The sequence below is a fragment of the Myiozetetes cayanensis genome, unplaced genomic scaffold (assembly GCF_022539395.1).
Source record: "Myiozetetes cayanensis isolate MyiCay16 unplaced genomic scaffold, myiCay2020 scf10, whole genome shotgun sequence".
NCBI lineage: Eukaryota > Metazoa > Chordata > Aves > Passeriformes > Tyrannidae > Myiozetetes > Myiozetetes cayanensis.
This window is the reverse complement of record NW_026086605.1, coordinates 14812461-14833759: the sequence shown is the minus strand read 5'-3', so window position 1 is coordinate 14833759 and position 21299 is coordinate 14812461. Positions and strand designations below refer to the sequence as shown.

The 21299-nt window shown below is 40.0% G+C and overlaps 1 protein-coding gene across 5 annotated transcripts in view; it reads left to right on the top strand.

Annotated features, from left to right (window-relative positions):
- Nucleotides 1-2848: 2848 nt before the first annotated feature.
- ENTPD1 (ectonucleoside triphosphate diphosphohydrolase 1) overlaps nt 2849-21299 on the top strand; it is a 45026-nt gene continuing 26575 nt past the window's right edge. The window contains exons 1-3 of one of the 5 annotated variants that reach the window (XM_050338889.1): nt 9121-9259; nt 14525-14923; nt 20202-20514. Coding sequence is in view for 1 of the 5 variants with exons in the window: in XM_050338888.1 (XP_050194845.1) it covers nt 14908-14923 (16 nt within the window). In the remaining 4 variants the exon portion in view is untranslated. Of the gene's footprint in view, nt 2868-9120; nt 9260-14524; nt 14924-15247; nt 15263-15546; nt 20515-21299 lie in introns of those variants that run through there. The other 4 variants (XM_050338888.1, XM_050338901.1, XM_050338920.1 and 1 more) reach the window with 4 other exon arrangements.

Below are 21299 nucleotides of genomic sequence, written 5' to 3'. Positions count from 1 at the left end.
GTGAAATTTCAGAGTAGCAGAACTGCAGCCTGGAAATACTCCAAGAACTTTATCCCCTGTAAAGAAACTTACACATGAAAGTTAGGGGAGCTATTTTTTTGCTCACATACTGTCAAATATTAATTGATTTTTAAACAACTATTGTTAAACTTTAGATATCTACTTGCTTTGTGTTGCATAGGTGGTTTCTTTTAATGCCTTTCCCAAACTGGAATAGGCTTGTTACTGTGATTTAAAAAAAAAAAAAATCCAAATATTAATTGAAGTCAAATTCACTTGCAGTACTTTGCTGCTATAGGTCAAGGTAAGCATGGCATATTGGCATTAAAAAAAATCCCTCTAAGTTGTGTAGTAAAAACTTTCACAAGCCCAAGGGAACAGGCTGGGAATAATGTTAAGGTTTAAAAAAAAAATTGCATATAATTAATATTTGTTTATAACTTGGTTAGCTTTAAACCAAGTCTTTAGCAATATTTCTGCATTTGTGCACTATATAAGCGAAGTGTTGCAAGTACCAATCCTGTTTATGCTGACCAGTTTGTGTTTAAACACTGGAATTGTTAGTATACCATGTGCAGTTAAAGGCCTAAAGAACACAAAGCCTTCTTATCACAGTACTGGCAGAGTTGTGCTCAGTGCTACCATACTAGGAGAGCTCTTTGCTGGAGGTGGGAGGGTTCCTAGCTCAGCAAGTAATTATAAAATTACTTCCTAGAGCAAATGTTTTGATAAAACCTTACATTGTTTAAGCTAATACATTGGTGAAATAATTTAATTTTTTTTAAGGCAAAAAATTATGACTGAGAAATTAGCTTATGTGGAGTAGTTATTGTTTTTATCTGACATGCCCAGTGTCACCATGGCACTCTAAATCATTGCCTTAGTAGTGACATTGCCTTATGTAAACATCCAGAGATATTCACATACTTTGTGAGATATGCTACTGTATTTAACCTGCAATATTCATATTTTAGTCTCCAGAATGAAAGAAAGAGAACTATGAATGCTTATGTTCCTGTTTCTACAGGGTGATATAAATGCACATAATTCATTTTAGATTCTCTTTTCCTAGAGAATTAGTATTTTGGCGCACCTCAAAGAAGTTTTGGATATTATGAGTTAAGCATTGCAGCACATGGACTGGCAAGTCAGCATTCAACTATCACCATGTTTTTTAAATATCTCAAAATATTGGCTTTCACTATACTTAGAAATGCTTTATTTGGAAAAGTTTCTGCTTAACCACTTCTTGGAGCTTTAAGTCATCTCAGATATTTCAGTTTGAAACTGCTTCCTGACCTATCCATCTGCAAGAGCTTTTTTGTTCACTTTTACCATCATCTTGAAGAAATTAGGATTATATTAACAGTAAAATTCTTGAAATATTTCTAATTTGCTTGCATCTGCAACTCTACTTTTTTTTACTTTCCATTTGCTGTGAGAAGCAGGGTTGGGGAAGCATCCACCACTTGGATTCCTTTCAAGTCAGACAGTGAGTTTAAGAAGCAATTTTATTTTTTTGAGGTACTTGAGGATAATACCATAAATAAGTAATTCTCAGTCTGTGACATAAAAGCAATAGGCCTTTTAGGAACTATCCAAAGCAGTTCTGAAATATGATGATAACAGTGCACATGGAATCCACGCAAGTTGCTTTCCACAAGTACGTCTGAGCAGTTCAAGCAAGTTTGTGTTTTAATTCCCTTTGGTGCTACTGCTTAATTTCCACACTTGAAAACACTAAGCCCAATATCACGTCTGGTTGGCCAGTTTTAATCTACCTCAACTTTAAGTGATGTACTTCAGTGCAGGTTATTGGAGTGAACTAGACTGAAGCAGGAGCACACCCAGAGTGTTTCTAGAGCTCCTACAGAACCAAATTTAACTCAGAAAATGCATATTAAGGGGCAAGAGTGTCATGTCCTCACTGATGTTGCTGTGCTGGTGCTGGCTGTGTTGAACACCATGGAGGAAACTCTTGCTGCTCTGCCATGGGACTTAGAGTAAAAGCCCATCAGACAGTGTTTACACATCAAAACATCTAGAGGCTATTCATATGGGAAAATTCTTTCAGACGCTGGCAGTGGCACAAACTAAGACAGACAATGTCTAGATAGCTCTCTCCATGCATTTCTGATCATTTGCACTCTTGCTTGGCCAGTGGTGGACAGCCTGCAGGGCAGCCCTCAGCCCAGGAGAGTTTTGCAGATAAAGATGCCCAAGGACATGGACCAGACTGCTTCTGGGATGCCAAGTCTGGGACTGACTATATCTAGACTGCAGTAAAACAGTAAACTGCAATTGTTAACCCACTGATGCTCACTGTGCAAAGATGAGGTCTGACTGGAGTCACCTGTTAGCCATGGACACAGCGCTTGCAGTGGATGAGCCATACAACCCTTGCTGTCCTCACCAGTACAGTTCATATCAATATACTGCATAATTGCAGCTCTTTAGAAAATACACTTGTACAGCCCCTGCAAGCCCCTGTCTCTGAGTTTCTCTGCCAGGTGATTTAAATTCCAATGAGACACTTGTTTCTTTCCAAGAAACTGCCAAAAATGCTACTCTGATAAAAACAAAGAATATTTTTGTTATGGTAAGGATTTAAAAATCTGTGTAAAACTGAAGGAGGCACAGGCAATCCTGAAAAGCACTGTGCTTTGGAGATGCTTCTCAAATACCATCCCACCTACTCAGTTTGTAAAAGACTTTAGGCCCGATAGAGGCATGTGGTCTTGTCACAAGAACTCATGACATTCAGCTGCACCACTTCAGCAATGCTTTTTGTTATATTTATTTATCTTTTCTGCAGAGAAAATAAGAAAGACCTATATACACCCTGAATCAGGAGACCAAAGAAACAGGTAATTACAAAACCAGCTTAATCCTGGTTTGTTTGGGTTTGGATCTTTTTTTTTTTTTCCCCCTGTACTCAAGAATCTTGAACATTACAGCAGGATTTTTTTGTTTTGTTTTGTTTTGTTTTACATAAATGAACTCTTCATGAATCTTACAGTTTTTAGACACTTGTTTCAACAGTAATCCTGGGGCAGCTGCCTAGTCCCCAGTGCCCAGGCAGCAGCACAGCTCATGTGGTCAGTATCCTAATGCTGTGGCACTCACAGAGTGGCTGCCAATTGCTTTGAGTTTCCAACTCCAGCCTGAATGACCAGTATTATTTTACTCTTGTGCTGAATTTTGGCTGAAGTCCTGAATTCCTCTTGAACTCACTTTTTTTGAATTGCAGCTGAGGGTGTAAGATCAGGACTTGGGCAGCAGGTCCTGAGGGATGGTGTTCGGTGGGTTGGCATTAGGATTTGGTGTTGCAGGACTTTTGTTGCTTGTCTTATCCTTGCCTTTATTTCTTTATAGTCACATAACAGTTTCTTAGAGGGTAAGGTAGGGTTATAGATTTCCTTATTGAAAGGGTAATTGAGGAAACAACTCAAGGAAGATGGTTTATTCAAGAGTAGCTTGGCTGATAGATTCATGAGGATGCTAAAGGTACAGAAGACTACCTGGAAAAGGGTGATGCAATGAGACCAAGAAGGTAAAAAAAGGAACAGTGAGCAGAACTGGTTGAGTGTGGAGAGGTGATACTAATTACTGCTGAGACTTGTCCTCCCCACTATAAATTAATGGTAGGATTAAGTTGTCTATATTAAATCAAACTAAAGGGATGGACCATAATTATCCAACTTCCACTAGAAGATGAAAACTACCTGGAAAAATTCCAGTAGAGTTATCATTTCTTGGGAAACTTGTACAGATGTGAGTCTAAATATATAATTTTAATGTAAGTACTGCATTCCTGCATTTTGTTATTGCTGTACTGCATTAAGATGAAAATAGGGTCAATCTGCAGAACTTTTGGATTCATACTTTGGGATGAGAAAAAGGGATGAGGAAAAAAATTGGGGATAAAAATCAACAGCTGCAGTTGTCTCCTGCAAATAAAGAATTAATTACTAGTGAGGATATGAACAGTATTCTGTGGCTTAAATGAGTGCAGTTATTAGAATGTTAGCAAATACTCTAAAAATTAAAGATTGTACATGCCATCTTTCTGCAGGTGACAAATAAATCATTTCATCAAAGCAGCTATATTGCAGGATGTTTGCCAGGTCTCAGTTATTGGTAGTCATTTAGAGTAGTGATGACAAGCTGCTGCATAAATTATGCAACATTGGTACACTGTATATACTGTTGTATTTAACTTTAACATCTGGAAACAATTTAAAGTAATGTTATTACTGTTTTTCTAAAGTAAAACAAGTTTTCATACTTTAAACCTAGTTTAGCAGCATTTCATTCAGGGTTTCTTAGGCATAAAAGCACACCAATGGTAACAACTGGAAGACGCTCAAAATCCTCTACAGAGAAAAGAAACAGATTAAAACCTCAGGTGAAAAAGCCTGATATCAAAATATGAAAGGAGGAAATATTTTTAGGAGAAAAGGACTACTAGAAAATGAAAGAAGGAAGCACTTAAAAGAGAAAGAGCAACCAATAGATGGAGAAGGGAGCAAAGGAAAGTGAAACATTAAAAAATGAAAGAAAAAATACTGCTGAGGCAGGAGCTGAAGGATAGGAATGGAAACTATGCAAGAAAAGACTAACAGCTTGAGGTTGGCAGTGTTTGTGTTTGTACAAACTCACGTAGCCCACCCAGCCCCCTACCCCGCCCCCTCCTGAAATTCTAGGAGCTTGATAAGTTCAAGTGAAAGGTTACTCTGGGAAAATGCATTTTCCTATTTCATACTGCTAGGCAGGCCTTTGTCACAGCGGTAGGTAATGCTTTTCCCTGAATTCCAGACTGTTCTTTGAAACAGCGTATAAAAAAAAATTAAAATGAAAAGCACTCGGAGCAAAAGAGAAGCAAAATAGACCAGGGCTAATCTGCCAGCACTCAGAGGAAAAAACATCTTTCCCCAGCACAAAGAACCCTATTGTTCCCATGTTAAGTATTTAATTTTGCCTGCATTTAAACCAAGCTGTCTTAAAGTCTGTTTTCTTACGATGGGGAAGCATGTGCCAGTTACTGTGGCAGTGTTCAGTGGCTCCAGGGAGGAGCTGACCTCTGTGCTTTCCAGGGCTGTTCAATTTTATTCAGCCTGCTTAAATTGATCTTTGGTGGAGGAGAGTGTGACCCTGCCCTTTGTGGCTGGGAAATCTTACCACCTGTTCAGCATGTAAAAGTTGTTACATGAGGAAAAGAAACCCATTAGAAATCTGAGGATTTTGGTAAATGTTGAGTATTAATGACTGATATACATATATGTCCTCCTAGTAAATCTTATTAATGAACCTTCGGTATATACATTTTTCTAGAGGCTTTGTCACTGTGTTGAAACTCAAATTTTCATTTGTTCTGAGCTAGGAAATTTTTGTGTGGATTCTTTACATAGCTAACAAAAGTCAGGCAAGTATCAGTACGCAGTGCATTTCCCTGGTAGGGCGTCAAGTTAGGGAGCGTCTCTCTATCAATATTAGAAGAATTTCTCCTTTATTTAGCAGAAATGAGGTTGCTAATAATATAAGCAAGCTGTTATTAACAGACAGTTACTCACACGGTACTTTCAATTATTTCCTCCTACAGTCACATTCACTCACTCGCTCGCACTTGTTTCCCAGGGAGGAGATGGAGAGGTTGGCATGCTATTGTGTTTGCTCCAGCAGACCCATTTAGCATGCTCATAAGAGAAGAAACCAGGAGAGGACCATCGGGGAACTGTCACTACACAAACATGTTTTAACAGGACCCGATAATGAATGTGGATTGTTATTGCCATAGCACTCTCGCATAGCACTTCTGCCTGTGACTACAGCCTGAGGACTTTAAGCTATGAAGAACATACGAAAACATGACACCCGGAGAAATTACTGTTGTCTTCAATTCAAGTTTAGGCTGCCACTTGGAACTTGTGCTCTCAATATTGCAAATTATTTAAAGCAGTGAACACTGTCTTGAAAGCAAGTGAAAAACACCATTTTTCTTAAACCAAGCTTAGTTTGTAAGGATAATATGCTTAAAGTTCCTGTACAACTTTGAATGTTTGTGTACTTTCTTTGGTCCTATGGAGTATAGATTTGTGAGTTTAAAAAAAAAAAAAAAATCGTTCCAGAGTAATGTAGTTTAAAAGTATTGTATTTTAGACCATAAGAGGCTAAAACATCTGAAATCTCCAAAGTGTACTGACCTGGTATATTTTTACACTGTGTGGTATTGTTGCTTGGAGAAGTTCTTTGATGCTAAAAATAATAATTTCTAACACTGTTTTCTATCTCCAAGGTTACTAAATCTTTTTAACCTAAGCATAATTAAGATTATACCTACAGGAGATATTTTTAGCCTATTAGATTTTCTGTGATGTAATGTTGTTCCAGTAGATACAGCTGTGCTTCAGGAAGTCTGTTCTATGTGAGAGAGAACAGTAGAAGTGAAATCAGTAGTTCCTAAAGGCAGTTGTTCTTTCTGCAGCTTTTTGCATTGGTCCAAAAATATTGCTTAATGACCCAGCTACCCATTTAGAGAAAGAAACTTCCCGTAAACCCTTATGACATTTGAAATCTGAGTTAAGATTGAAATTTTGATGTTCTAATGGGTTTGAAACTGGAATTATTCACTGGATTTACTTTTTTACACTAGTTTCTTGCTCCGAAGTCTTTTAAGAAGTAGACTGAAAAACTAAAAGTGTGAATGGAATTGATGTACCTGTTAGTTCAGACAATTTCAGAGGGCTAAAAACTTTTTCTTTTTTTTCTTTTTACATGCTGTATTTTGATGTTTAGATGTGTAAGGGCTGAGTAATTTGAAAATCTGTTGAAAGCCTATGAATCAAACAACAGAACTGCTGTCCTAAAAGTCTGACAGCCATCCTGCAGAGTATTTAAATTAATATCTGCTCACAAATTATTGCCTTGAAGTGGGAGTTGCTATCCATTCCTTGCAGGGTCTTGCTGGTTGCAGTGGGGCTGGAGCTGGCAAGGGCTGAGCTGGGGAGCTCTGGTGCAGAATCCCTTCCTGATCCAGTCTGGTGCTGCTCCAGCCCTGCCACCCCTCCTGACCTGAGTGTCACCCAAGGCTGTGTATTGCTTTTTGCTTCATTACTGCAATTGCTGCTGTTGAATGAAATCTCTTCTGGAAATATCACCAGCAGGATCTGAATGGGTGGTTAAATTCTTATTCCAAGTGTGGTGAGCACACCTGGGGAAGGGTAGCCTCACGCAAATAATAGGGTTTTTTCTGCAACTGAAAGCTGATTGCAGAGCCTGCTAATTTTTAACTGAGATAGTTAAGGTAACTCATTTGTGAGGCAAAAAAAAAAAGCCAAACCACTGTGCCAGGAAGTGTGTTGCGCAAAATCTTTGGAAATGTGACAGTTCCCTTGGAAAAGAAACTTCCTTGAAGGAATTTCTTAAAAAGACAGTCAAGCATATTTGCCTAGTCCTTCATAAATCTTTTTGGTTGGGAATAATTTTTCAGACATAAATCTTTCCTTCTGCATACCTATTCACAGCATTTGGTTCCCTTTCTAACTTCCTTTTTTTCCAAAAGATGCTTGGGTGAAATACTGACATAACTGTTTCATACATACTAGAATAAAGCTGAAAAAACCTGAAATAACTATTGTAGAAAACACCTTATTGAATGGAGATTTGAGTTAACAGAATTTATTTTAGTGGTGCTGTCAGATTGAAGGTTTGAAGAGTTAATGATTCAGCCACAGAATGAGAGAAACAGAGATATTTAACTTAAGAAAGAAATGCTTTCAACTTGAAAAGACTCAGCCATCTGATGATGCTGAGAGATGTAGAAAGGCTATTTCTAGAACCAAGACTGTTGGACAAGAATATACTTACACATTTAAGTAGGTGAAGACACTGTTGAGATTATATGGGGAAAATACTGACAATAAAAATGACAGTTAAGACTGGATGCCAAGTTGGAGACATGTTCATGGGAAAAGTGGATGAAAGAATGCTTCCTGCATGCTGAATGATTAAAGCTTACATTTGGTATATAGAACAGCTCATGGAGAAATGTGCTTTGAAATGATCTAGGTATATTTAGTAAGGAGGCAGATCTGTGCGTAGAATACAGCGTTGAAGTTAATAACTTGTAGTCAGTGGTGGAAAAATGGAATTACACTAAGGAATTTAGAAGGGTTGGAAAGCCATTTATATCATTTAGTCATTATATAGAAATCTATGGAGCTCAAACCAATCCCCTTTTATAAATATATGCACAAATTCTGTATTTCATAAACTAACTTAGTGTCTCAACATTGAATTGAGTATGAAGCTTGACATAACTGAAACTTATCAAACTTAACCTTTTTCCCCAAACTCATAAATCAATGCAAGTACTAAAAACTTTAAAAAAATGCTTGCTTTAAACATACAGTTGTTTATTTTTTTCAGCTAATTCGAAGAGAATTGAAATGGGATGAAGACTTCATATAAAGCAAAAGGACTAGAACCTGTGGAAGTAATAAATGTCAATCACCAATAAACTTAAGATATATTATTTTCTAATTCAATATTTCTTTGAAGTCTCCTTTTTCTCTGCATTTATGTAGTCTATTGAAATGCAAAATTAAAGAACAGGAAATCTCTCAACAACTCAATAAAGATGACCACACTGAAATGCATGTAACTGAAGTCTTGTAATACGTACATAAATTCATAGAGAGAAAAATCTCCTAGTGGGAATCCAAAAGAAAATCTGAAAATATCCAAGACTTGCATCTCTATATCTGATAATATCCAAGACTTGCATCTCTCTTCTTCGTGGTGCTCATGGACATGCATAAACTCAGTGCAGGCACATAGTGAAGCAAGGTGGGATGTAGAGAAGGCAGCAGGTTTTTACATCTGTGAAGATTTTAATAAAGGATAGTAAATAATCAGACACAAACTGATGTTTAATTATTTCCCAAAGCAAAGTTTACATTTGAGGCTTTCTTAGAAGGGAAAACATTTTATGCTTCTAGAACATAGGAAAGTAGGTGGGTGAATTATCATGGGTTTATTTATGACTGTGGTTAACAAACATATGTAAATTAGAGATGTTTGGGGGTTTTAAAACTTCTGCCTTTTTACCACTGTCTTCAGATAGTCCCTTTGGATGGACACAGTCAAATTCTCTTCTGCTGTTGACTGAGTGACGTCTGATGGGCAATGCATCAACGTGCTGCAAGTGGTTTTCCTCTGAAGATGCTCACTTATTAAAGACCAAATCACTTAACAGAGGGTGAGTGGGTAGTCAGGCTGAATTCAGACATTTAAAAAACATTTCTTTTAAAATTTTTCATTTTTTGCATGTTTTCCACATTCTGTCTACTTTTATCCTTTTGAAGAAATATCAAAATGAGTGACTTAATCTGGTCTAAATATGTACAGTTCTTTTTTTTTTTAATATATGCTTTGAGGTGATTTGTATATTTATTTTTTTCTTAGCTACTAATGTGTTGCATGATACATTCAGATTTAATAAGACAAAAATTAACTTTGGTCATAAAACCATCGAGATGGGCTGGTAATAAAATGGTCTCCTTTTTTCAGTCTTAAGGTATCAATTATTCAAGGCCTATATGCATGCTGCTAATCTACTTTTTCTTATTTTTTTCTTTCACTTATTAAGTTTGGGTGGTATTCTGGTTGTTAGATGGAGCAACTGGTACTCACTGTCTTCCCTTAATTATTTATGATGTAGTTATTGTTCTGATACTTTTTTTTCCTTGTTATATCCTCTTAGAGCTTTGAGAATATTTTTTCCTATGTTTTTCTTAACTTTTTCCTTCTCCTACTGGAATACCTTTTCATAAACTATTTCTTTTTATATATCTCCTTTCTCTTCTAGATACTGGTGGCTCCACAATATTGAAAGTGAGACATAGGAGGTTAAGGTTGTTATTAGCTGGTCCTGAGGGCTTCCTACTCCGGGAGCATTGGAAAGCTGGAAATTTTTGGTTTAGTGAGCCATTATTAGGGATTGTCTGCCTCTCCCGTCAGATGAAACAATAGGAAGATGGAAACCATTAGACTGAAAGACCGAAAGACTTGGAAATACCACTTACACTCATGTATTTGCTAAAAGCCAATAATAATAGTTATGCCTAGCTCTGTTTGCAGTTGCTTGGAAGGAAAAACAAGAGCTTTGTTGCCAGCAGGGACATACTGATGTGCTGTATAAATACGATGACTAACAATCTGAGAAGTAGATTTTTAGGGCAGGGTGCTGCTTATGATTGGGACTGTGATGGTTTTGTTAGCATTGCCAAGCACATTGAAGATTCTGTATAATTTGGGTTAGCATATTTACTGCTGACATGGGTAAAATATCCAGTGCATGAAATAACCTGAGCAGAAAGAGCAACTGGTGTTTTGTTAATAGGCACTTGAATAATGAGCAATATGAAATGTTTCTTTGAAGCATATACTTTTTGGTTTTACACTAAGCTGTACAGCTTATGAAGACTGTTTTTACTTTTACTATGTTAATGTGTCTTTGCAAAGTTAAATAAAGTAATAGAATCTTTAATGATATTATGAGACACTAGTATCAAAGGTATGTTGAACCTATAGAATAAGGCACTGCAAGCATGTTATAGAATTATACCTAATAGATAATTTGCTAATGAACATGTAAACTGGGTGGGCAGTCAAAGGTTGAGAATGGGTCTTTAGTACCACTTCTTTCAAATGACTGTCAGCGCCCATCATTCATGTTGCTTCTGTTGTTCTGAGGCTGAGTGGGAATTTGTTTGCATGTTTTGCTGAAGTTTTGTGGATTTTTAACAAGGGTGTTAACTTGTTTCATTTATTGAGTAAAAATATAATTTTTCTTCAATAGCTGGGAGTGTTTAGAAAACCAAACCTAACAAATTAATTAGAAAATTGATTCACCTCCACAAACAAATACAGGAACTTTTTCTGACAGTTTCAATGAGCATCATTACCTCTGTGCTATTCAATTTTGTAGAGATCATACAAACCCAGGAAATAAGTAATTAACAGGATGCTCTGCAGATGTCATTGGAGCACTATGATCCCTATATCACAAAAATAATAAACAGAGGTGGGCAAACGCTATGAAATCTTAACATTAACTGAGAAGAGAACTGCCAACAGAAATAATGACAGAGTAGTAGCTGAATTTCAGACTAGCTAAATGGCCTTCTCTGTTGCACTTCAAAACAAAATAATATCAGGATTTCTAAGGAAATTGAATTAAAGTGGAAAAGGAACCAGCAGTAGACATATGGTCTGATGCAAGAAACAGCAAAGAAATTAAAGGGATTTATATTAGAGAGGAATGGTAAGGGTGACAGTCATGTTTACTGATGACTAAAAAAAGGCAGAGATTTAATACTGTAAAAAAAGGTGGAAGAAGAAGAATCATCCAGAATATTCTGAGTTGGAAGAGGCACCATGAGGATCATCAAGTCCAACTATAAAGTGAATGGCCCATGCAGTTCTTTCTGTGGAAACAAGCTACTTGTGCTTCTAATGCCTGTAAGTTTGTTCCCAGGCTCCCTAACTCTTTTTTTTCAATGGCTGTTTCCTTTCCCCATCCCAAAGCTGAGAGATTCTGGCCCTGGATTTCAGTGTTTATCACCTCGATCGGTCTCCTGTTTTCTGGAAATGGAGCTAAGATGTCCCACTGCTCACTCACTCTTGCTCCTTTTCTGAGTCCTAAAGGCAGCATACCTCATCTGCAAAACAGCAAATTCTAGACATAATGAAGTTTCACATTTTTAGACACAGGCAAACACACACACAACTTGTGTAAACTTAGAGCAAGGTGACTGCCACTAAGTTCTTACTGTGGCTAGGAAAATGGATATCCAAGACATATTTTGTTCCTCCAAATCTGCTCAGGATGCTGTTTTGTCCTGGGAGTAGAAGAGTGGCACTCTGGGTTTTTGCTATTCTTACCCCCTGCTCAAGATGTGTGGAAACTACATCCTGAGCTCTCTGGTTTCCTCTTTTTATTTGTGTTTTCAAGCTTCCTCCTCACAATGTCTGGAGCCTTATCTAAGTACAAATGCCTGCCTCTGGGGCCACTTTTTTTCCTTATTTTGTTTTCTTATGGAAATGACTGTGACAGAATCTGTTGAAGCCTTTTGCTAGTTTGTGGATTGCAGGCAGGGGTTTGCCCAAAGGCAGGAGGAGCGTCAGAGCCAACAAAACTGCTCTGGCAAATGTGGATCTGACCCTCTGCGGAAGGGGAACTCCGCATCTCATGTCACATGAGGTTATGAAGTCCACCCTTCCCTTTAGGCTGTGACAGAGGAAAAGTTGTCCTTGTTTCGTTGCTGTCCCTTACACCTAAACTTAATGGCTGCAGAATAGAATACCATTCACTGCTCTTGTAGCTGTGGGAATACTATTCACATGTTTATCAGTCCATCACTTAAAGTAGATCATTTTCAACACAGAAATCTGTTCCCTGTAACTATGTGAATGACCTGGATGCTTTTAGGTGTAATAGACCATAACTATCGTTCATGGCAACCCTTCCCCATGGAGCCCATACGCTCCAGGTAACAACTTCCCCTTATGTGAAAACACTGCTGTCTGTTTCGTGATCAGTGACTCTTAGTGTATCATCCTTCCCCATAAAAGTTTCATCTGTCTCAGTTTGAAACTGAAGTTCCTCAGGAAAAAAACCCTAACCACAAAACCTGTCACTGGCAGATGGGTAAAAAAGAGCTTATTGTGGTTTGTCAGGTATATATACATTTTGAAGGGACTTGAAATACACCAGTCTGGGCATCCTAAGAGGTTCAACATGGCATGAAGTCATGTCTATCTTTCTCTGAGAGGGGCCTGTATATACCTTCTGCTTGTTAAATTTGGACTCTTCAGCCCTTAGGTGAGCTCTTTGGTAAGCCCAGCTTAGATTCTTGAGTTTCTACCAGTAGTGGGTCTAAGCACAGCATTTGAAAATCAGTCCTAAATTCCAACTATTTTTTAAAACTACTGTTTGGTTGGGTTTAATTTCTTTAATGTGTGGTGTATATATATATATATATATGTGATTTATTTCCTACGATGATACTCTACTGTCAAGCATTCTTTACAGAAATCAGTGTGTGATTGGTTCATAAGCATTCATACTTCTATCAGTCTTGTTCCAAAAAAAAAGTATTTCTTACTGATACATCTGTGCAGTTATTTACGATAGTGAAGACATTTAAAGTTGCATTTCTTAACTAAACATTATATCAACTGGACTCTTATTTTTTTTAATAATGATGTTTCAAGGTGAACAAAATTACTTCTGCCATGCTAAGCCCTCTAAAAATGTTGCTGCATTATCATTGCAGGTTAGGTCAGTTGACCCTTGTACTTCCCAGGCCAATTTTTCTCAATAAGATGATAAATACTTAAAGTTTACCTTCAGCTTCATCTGCTAAAACACTTCTCCTTGAGCTTTTAAACCAAAGCTAACAGTAATTTAGAAAGAATCTACTCACTAAAGCCTTAATTATGTATATTGTTTTATGATGTTGATCCCTATTTTCCTATTCCAAGAAAGATTATAAACAGGAGTGTTGTATATTCAGTTGGAGTGATGCAAGCCAAGTGAACGTTTATTTGTGAAGGAGAAAGTACTGGTCATTGTTTGTGACAGGGCTGCAATAATGGAAGGGATTTGAAAGCCCATGCCCAGGTGCAGTTTGCCAGGTCCTAGCATCAGAATCCTGCTCTTCCTGCCTCTCTTTGGGGCAAGACCTCTGGAAGTTGGTGCTAGGCACAGAGCCGTATGGGCTCCAGCTGTAGGGCTGTGCACTCACTTGTCCAACTGCAAACATAAAGTGACACCTCTGAGAGGGGAGCAGGTTCTGGCACAGGCAGGGCACAGCAGCTGGCTGCAGGTGCTCATGGCCTGTGCCCCAGTGGCTTCACCTTCCGGGTAACTCGCAGGGAAGATGCTGGGAAGCTGGTCTTCACCAGTCTGAGAAGGAAACAAAAGAGCCAGGGTGGCTGGCAACTTCCTTTGGAGTGGGAGGCTGACAAATCTGTAGGTTGGGAGTGTGGGGCCACTTGTGCCTAGAATGGGACTTGAATGTCAGAAGATATGGAGAAAAGTTGCTAAGACTCTTCCACTGTCCTATATTTCTTATTTGTGTGAAGTCAGTCAGGGATAAAAAGTGGTGTAGGGAGGGTTCCCTTCAGGCCTTCCAGGCAAGTAGGCTAAAATCAGCTCTTTCCTGAAGTTCCCCTGGAGATGCAGCTGGAGGTGAGAGCTCATTCTATGAGTGAGGTCGGTACAGGAGATTACTTTTGAGCAGCTATTGCAACTTTGTCTCCTTTCATGATTTGGTGGGGTTTTTTTCCTGTGGGCTGGACCTCATATTTGGAAATAAGGAAGGTCCTCTCCTCTCAGGGCAGTTCCTGTGTCGATGGAGTGTACCTGCTCGGTCTTCTGCGAATTAAGAAAAACAAAATCAAACAAACCTTCCCCCCAAAAAAAAAAAATCCCTAACAAAAGACTTTCTCTCTGCAGCCACAATGCCGTCTACCCCCTGCCCCGAGCCAGGGATGCAGTCCTGCTCCAGAGCACGGCCCGGTGGAGCCGGCCGTCCCCTCGGGTAGCTCCGGACGCGCTCCGCTGTCCCCGGCCGTGCGGGACCCTCCGAGACGGCGGATAAACCCGAGGTGCTGGTAACGCCGTAGCTCTGAGGTAATCTGCTTTGAGGAGACCAGGAGGTCAAGCCTGCAAGTTAAATGGATTTGAGTCATGTAGAGTTAAACTAACCCCTCCCACAGCCATGGACCACTAAAGCGCCCATTTTCATGAGCACCTCTCACTAAGGCAGCTCGGAGCCGGCGGAGGCTGAGAGAGGAAGAGGGGGGGAGCGAGGAAGGAGGGAGCGAGCACCAGCACTGATGGACGAGCCAAAGGGTAAGGACAGAAGCGAACCGCTGATCTCCAAAGGCAGCCCTCACCCCCGGCGAGGGGCGCGGGGGTGCGGCGGGGCTCCTCGGGGAGCCCCCAGGGTGGCGGCATCCCGCGGCCAGCACTCGGGGGAGGCTGTGCATATTCATGAGGAGCTCCTTAGGATGTGCCAGTCAGGCGAGAGCCGTGGCTGCGGCATCCCCGGGCGGCGCGTCCCTCCCTCCGCGCCCGCGGAGCGCTGCGGGCGGTGGGCGAAGGCTCCGCGGCGGGGGCTTGCCGGGGTGGGCGCAGCTTTTGCCGCAGTCCGCCCCCGGCTGACATCATCTTCCAGCCCTTGGACTCCTGGTCGCTCCTGAAGGGACAATGCCGAGTTGTGACTGGGGGGGCCGGGCGGGGGGCCGGGGGGAGCCGGAGGTGCCCGCGGACTGGGGGGTCCCCGGGCGGTGCAGCGGGGCGGGCGGGAGCGGGGGCTCCGCGCTGCCGTCTGCCAGAAGTTTGGACGCGTCAGTGCGAGGGATTCCCTCCCGCGGCAGGGAAGAGCCGGCTGCGAGTCCCGGCTGCCGCCCGCGCTGCCCGCGGGGCCGGGGCCGCTCTCCAAGGGCGAAGGGGGCGGGGAGGGAAGAGCAAAAACTCAGTGGAAGTGTAAGCTGTTGGAAAACCGCGGTGGGAGGCAATGGCTCTGAGGCTGGAAGCAGTGCTGTGCTAGGTACGAAGGGCTCTCAGTGCATGGTCTCGAAAAAAGAGGATTCGCGATTGGGCAGCCGGGCAGCCCTCTGGCCTTAACTACTGTCGTGGGGATCGATGGAGGGACCCGGCAATAGCTCTGTTGCACCGTGATTTTTCTACAAGATGCATGTCTTGTACTAGGCTTTGCCTTTTATAATCAGCTGACACGGTGCACGTAGCAGCAGTAGTCACACAACGTTTGGCAGAAACATTTCCTAGTTTAGTATCAGCTTTTGTCTATCTGGGTGCCTTACCCTCTGTTTACAGCGCCTTCTGCAATATGGTCCGTCTTTCTATACTGCTGACAGCACTGTGCTCTGCGGGGCTTTCGAACACAAAGCAGGAACTCAGACAAATAAGCAAGAAGCAGTACACTGAAAAAATATCTGTGCAGAAACTTAGCCTTTAAAATGAGCGAGAAGCTTAGGGATAATAGTTTCCACTATTTTGATAGTTTCTTGTTCAGTACCAGGTGGAAGTCTCTAATTTATCATTGTTATGACAACAGGGAAACAAAATGTGATTGCTTTTTTTCCCCTAGAATAAACAAATTGGTAAACTAGACCTCCCCAAGGTTTTAGCTTCATAGAATGTAATGAATACCATTTGAGAGAAAGAAGCATTTTCTCAGTCTGACGTACATCAAAATTTAAAGCAAAGAATGGCAGAAGGAGAAGGTTAGCTCATTAGTTTATGCAGTCATGAGTAAAGCTGGAAATATTTAGAGATAATTTGCCTCTGCTGAGGAGGGAGATAAGAATAGCTTTGAAACCAGTCTTTTAAAAGTTTCATTCCAAAAATAAAATACAATGCGTGAATGGAGATTTCTAGTGAGTGAGGAATCACAGGGAAGAAACTTAGATAATGAGAACTGATTTAGCAAAGAGGACCAAATAAGTCTTCTTTTAGAAAGTGGAATTTTAAAGAGACAGAAGGAAACTGAAGAAAACTGACAGTGCTCAGGATAGTTGCAGAAGAGTGGTGTCAGAATGGACTGACCTGCAGAGCATGCAGGTCTTGCAAGAACCTAAAAAAAATTAGTGCCATAAATAGCAAGAAACTGTGTTTTGTGTGTGGGGAGAGAAAACACGACACTGTTTTTGAGAACTCCTCTTGCAGTATCTTTTACAGAGGCAGCAATGGGTTTGACATGGGGGAGTCCAGGATAGGCGGTATCTATCAGGTATCAGGAAAGTTTTCACCTTGAAATAAGGCACAAATGCACACCAAGGCCATGTCCTTTAATCAAAAAGGAATTATTAGGGAGTGTTTCAGTAAGAGGCCTGTTCCTGTGAGCCTTGCCCACGAGGACTGTAAAAACCAGGTTTGAAACACTACTATTTAGTTTTAGGAAGCCTGATTTTAAATACTGATGCTGTCATCTCTGCTTTGATATTTGGATTAACATACTAACATGGCCAAGGAAGGAATTCTGCTTGGGATGCTACAGAGCAACAGGTTATATTAGAGATTAGTGTTGACTACCTTCTTGGACAGAAAGCATGACTACCTGAAAAATACATGTTACTGAAAAATACTTAGGTGTGCTTCAGTCCAGGGAGAGCATGATGGTGATCTCACTCAGCAGTGAAAATCAGTAGACCTTCTAAAATATATCTGTTTTAACCTAGAAGGTACTAAGGTAATAACTGTGATTTGGAGCTCTCTATATACATGATGAATTAATCACTGTCAGATGACCGCTCTCTATGGATTCTTCCAGCATACAACAGTAATCAAGTAAAATCTGATGGGAAAAAAGAGAGGAAAAAAATGTGAATGGAAAATCACAAATTTAAAGAAGACATACTGAACAGCACTTCAAAATCAAGAATGAGGATAACTTTGACTTGTTCATTCAGGCAGTGAAGGCAGCAAGTAGAAGTTAACACAAGTAAATGGCAAGGAAGTGGAGAAGGAGGAACTGGAGAACATCTGATGAAAAATACAGACTGTAAATTGGGGAAGATTATTTAGAGAAAGTAAAGATGTCAGGGGAAATCTAAATTTAGCAGGACCAAGCGCAATTCAAAGGAAGCATTTTATGTGTCTTAGGAACAAAATAATATATATATAGCAATTGTCATTATGGAGGTGGACAGGGTTAGATTTTAATGGTGATGCAGGAAAAATCCTGGAAAAGTGTTAGTTAAATACTTTTTCAAATTTGAGGGGAGAGAAATGAATTCTGATATGAAGGAATATTTCATGGACATACGATAACTAACTAGCTTGTTTTGTAGATTAGCATTTTGGGGGGCAATAAAGTTTTAAAACAATTTGAAATTAAATATGCCAAATACTTACTGAGAAGATCTATACTCAATGATTTTCATTTTCAGCAAACTGGAACACTAGGGATATCTCAGGCAATGGGAAGAATAGTATTGTTGATGCAATATCCCAGCAGCATGATGGTGGGTAACCTGGAGAACTATTTCCAGTTTAGGTTGACATCAGTTTTATCTAAATTACTGGATAGATCACCTCAATAATCAGGTTTTAATAGCTACTATTCTTTTGATTTTGTAGAGCACAAAACTTGTCAAAGTAGCGTTCAGAATAATGTTGTAGAAATCGGTAACTCTGTCAAAAGGGATAACAGAATGAATGCATTGAAAAGGAAATTACTCATTGCAGATGGAAGCAAACATATGAGTTCATGTAGTTCCCTCAAGTGAGCATATTAATCTGCATCCTGAAAAAGAGAGTCCCACCTTCAAGAGTTGGCAGCAAGAACTTCAAGGATTGTATTTCTTTTGGGTTTGGAACTTGGTTAGAGAATCCATTTATAAGAAGGGGTGATGGGAAGTATTTCAAGTACTGGCAGATCTTTTTAATTTGTCTTTGCTTTCTTAAAGGCTCTTTTGCTTACACAGTAAGTCAGCTGATCGAACAAAATAGATGTCACACAAGCCTGGTGTGATTCTCATTTGGGAAAACAGGCTGCATTTTGTCTAATGCATGTTTTCATTTACTGAAGTTCTAGGAAAAATTATGTATTCTTAAAAGCTTAGTGACTTTTGAATAAATCTTGACTCTAAGTTAAGGGACTGTAAAACCTGACTTCCTTGATAGTTAGGAACTAGTGTACAAAAGGGGAACTGGAAGAACTAACTTCCCTGGTTGCTATTTTATAGCCATGAGCTGATTGTAAGTGTAGGACTGGGAAGGCACTGGTCCTTTATTTTCCAAATAATTATTTGCACTTGTTCTATTTTTCAGAGATAACAAATGTGGTTGAAAACAGCAAATATTAATATCTTCCATGTTTAAACTTCTTCACAATAGATGAATTTCTGATGTTGTTGTGATTATAGAAGTCTCCCTTTGACTCTCTAGCAGAGAATGAGCTAATGGATTATTAATAATTAAGACCTGGATAGCAATAAACCTCAAAAATATTCATCAAAGGAAATAATTACTAAACAGCTGTGTTTCCAGAGATATTCTGCAAGAGGCCCAATGGCATTAGACATTTTCAATAATGATCTAAAAAGTATAAAATCGTTTCTGATTTACAGATGGAGCTTGTCAGTGCTAGGAGGACCAGTACAAATACCAATTAAGTCAGAGGAAAAAGTCTAAAGAAGCCAAGAGTGGTTGGAAACATAAAGAGCAAATAAAAGGCTTCAAGCCAAGCTTGTAAAGTACAGCTAATGTGACTTTGGGAGGAAAATTGGCCATTCAAACTCTGAATAGATTAGAAAGATAATGTTGTCCGGAAAAAAATATGCATAGGGGTGTGTGTGTGTCTGTGTCTGTGTCTCCGTGTGTCTGTGTATATGTCTGGGACAGCCATAACTCACAGTTTTAATTTTTTGATGTATATACTCAGCTACCTTACCATGGACAGAGAAGGTTGTCCTCTAGTAAGCTTTACTGTGACCACTGCAGTAAGCTTTTTGTTTGCCTCGTGACTTCTAATTACCAGAAGCATATAGAAAACCCTCAAGGAATTTCTAGAGGAGAAAAAGTAAATTTAAGAGGCTGGACACCTGAAAAGGGAAGGGTTATAAAAGCTATAATAATTTATAATCTTTTTGGCTTTTCTTACGTTGCATAACTAGCTTAGTATAGTGGAAAAGTATCACTCTTGGTCACACTTCTTCTTTTCCTAAGACATCTTTACACCTTTAGCACCTGTTGGTTTGGGAGCAACTAGGAAATGAAAATTTTGGGTTAATACCCTCTGGGTAGGTATTTTGTACCATCTTACTAGCTCAGTGCTCACTAACAGTGTTCCACAGAGCTGGATCTGGTTGGAAGTGTGTTGATACAGAAGATGAGTTCTGAGCTTGGAAATTATTTGTTCAAGGTAGTTAGGATGTTTTTAAAGACAGAAGGGTTTGAGCTAAACGTTGGGATGAAGTAGATACGCTGAGATGACTTTGGGGAGCCACCCCGTAAGGGATTAGTATTGCTTGAGACTGATCAAACTTAAATTGTAAAATTTGAGATCATGTTCAAAAGAGAAGCACCACTGTTGGTTTTCTGAAAGCTGGGATAGATGGGGACCACTTCTAAAATTCTATTTTCTTATTGTTTTGTTATCTAGATGTGAGAACTGGCTTTATCTTTCAACTCAGTGGAAACTTCCCTTCCCTGAGCAGAGCTGAAGGTTTATGGCAGGCACTTCCATCACTGTCTCCTAGTCACAGAGCTGTTGCCAGTACGCTTTCATGGAGAGCAGCAGAGTCTAAGGGTGTACTTCTACAGCTGGCGTAATCTGACATAAATCTGTGCTGCTGAAAGAGAAGAGAAAAGGCGCCTGTCCTTGTCCCCTAGCCTTGTTCTTTTTAATCTGCAATAACTTTCAGCTTGTCTAACTTGAAAGCCACCACCAGCCCAAGTGAGAGAACAGAAGGAGGGTAAGTGTAAAAGTCACTTAGATTAAAGTTATTGGGGGGGAGGGTGGGGGGTGGAAATCTTCGCTGCAACACAAGGAGATTCACAAAAACAGCCCTGTGCTCTGAAACAGTGCTGCATTAGCAGTACAAATAAAGAAATGAGTTAAGGGAAAAAGTGTGAGAGACCAGATGGAAGGGAACAGAGTCGACTAAGTGCACACTGAACAAATTCATCTGCTCACATCCTCTCATGCATTCGCTGCCCCCAAATGTGGAAAATGCTGGAAAGATCTGTTTCCCAGCCTGCTCTCTGGGCTCCTTGTCCGTCTGTCCCTAGTCCTGCACTGGCTGCTCACACTCAAGGGTGATGCAGGCAGTGTCGTGGTCACTGCTGTCACTACTCTGCTGGTGTTTAGCCACCACCAGCAATGCTACAACTATGCCTCTTATATTCTTGTCTAAACCCTTTGAAGCCCATATTTGTCCCTTCCAGCTTGGGAAGAGCTTTCCATGAGGATGTGCAGAGCCGCTTCACTGTTTGCCTTCACGCTGCCTTTCACATTCCCCTTGTGATGTCAGCATAGGGATTAAGTTTCTGAAATGAGGAGACATACGTCCATCAGTCTGACCCATGCTGTCCCATGCTCCTTTGTGACCTTCATCCAGCTGTATGCTACATCTCTTCTGACCAAAAAGTAACCCTTATGTGGTGGCTGAATGGTTTACAGGCTGGAACTTGCACCTTTGACCAAACACTTTTATTTTGCTTAAGTAGAAGTTAAAAGCTTTTAGTTGATTTGTATTCT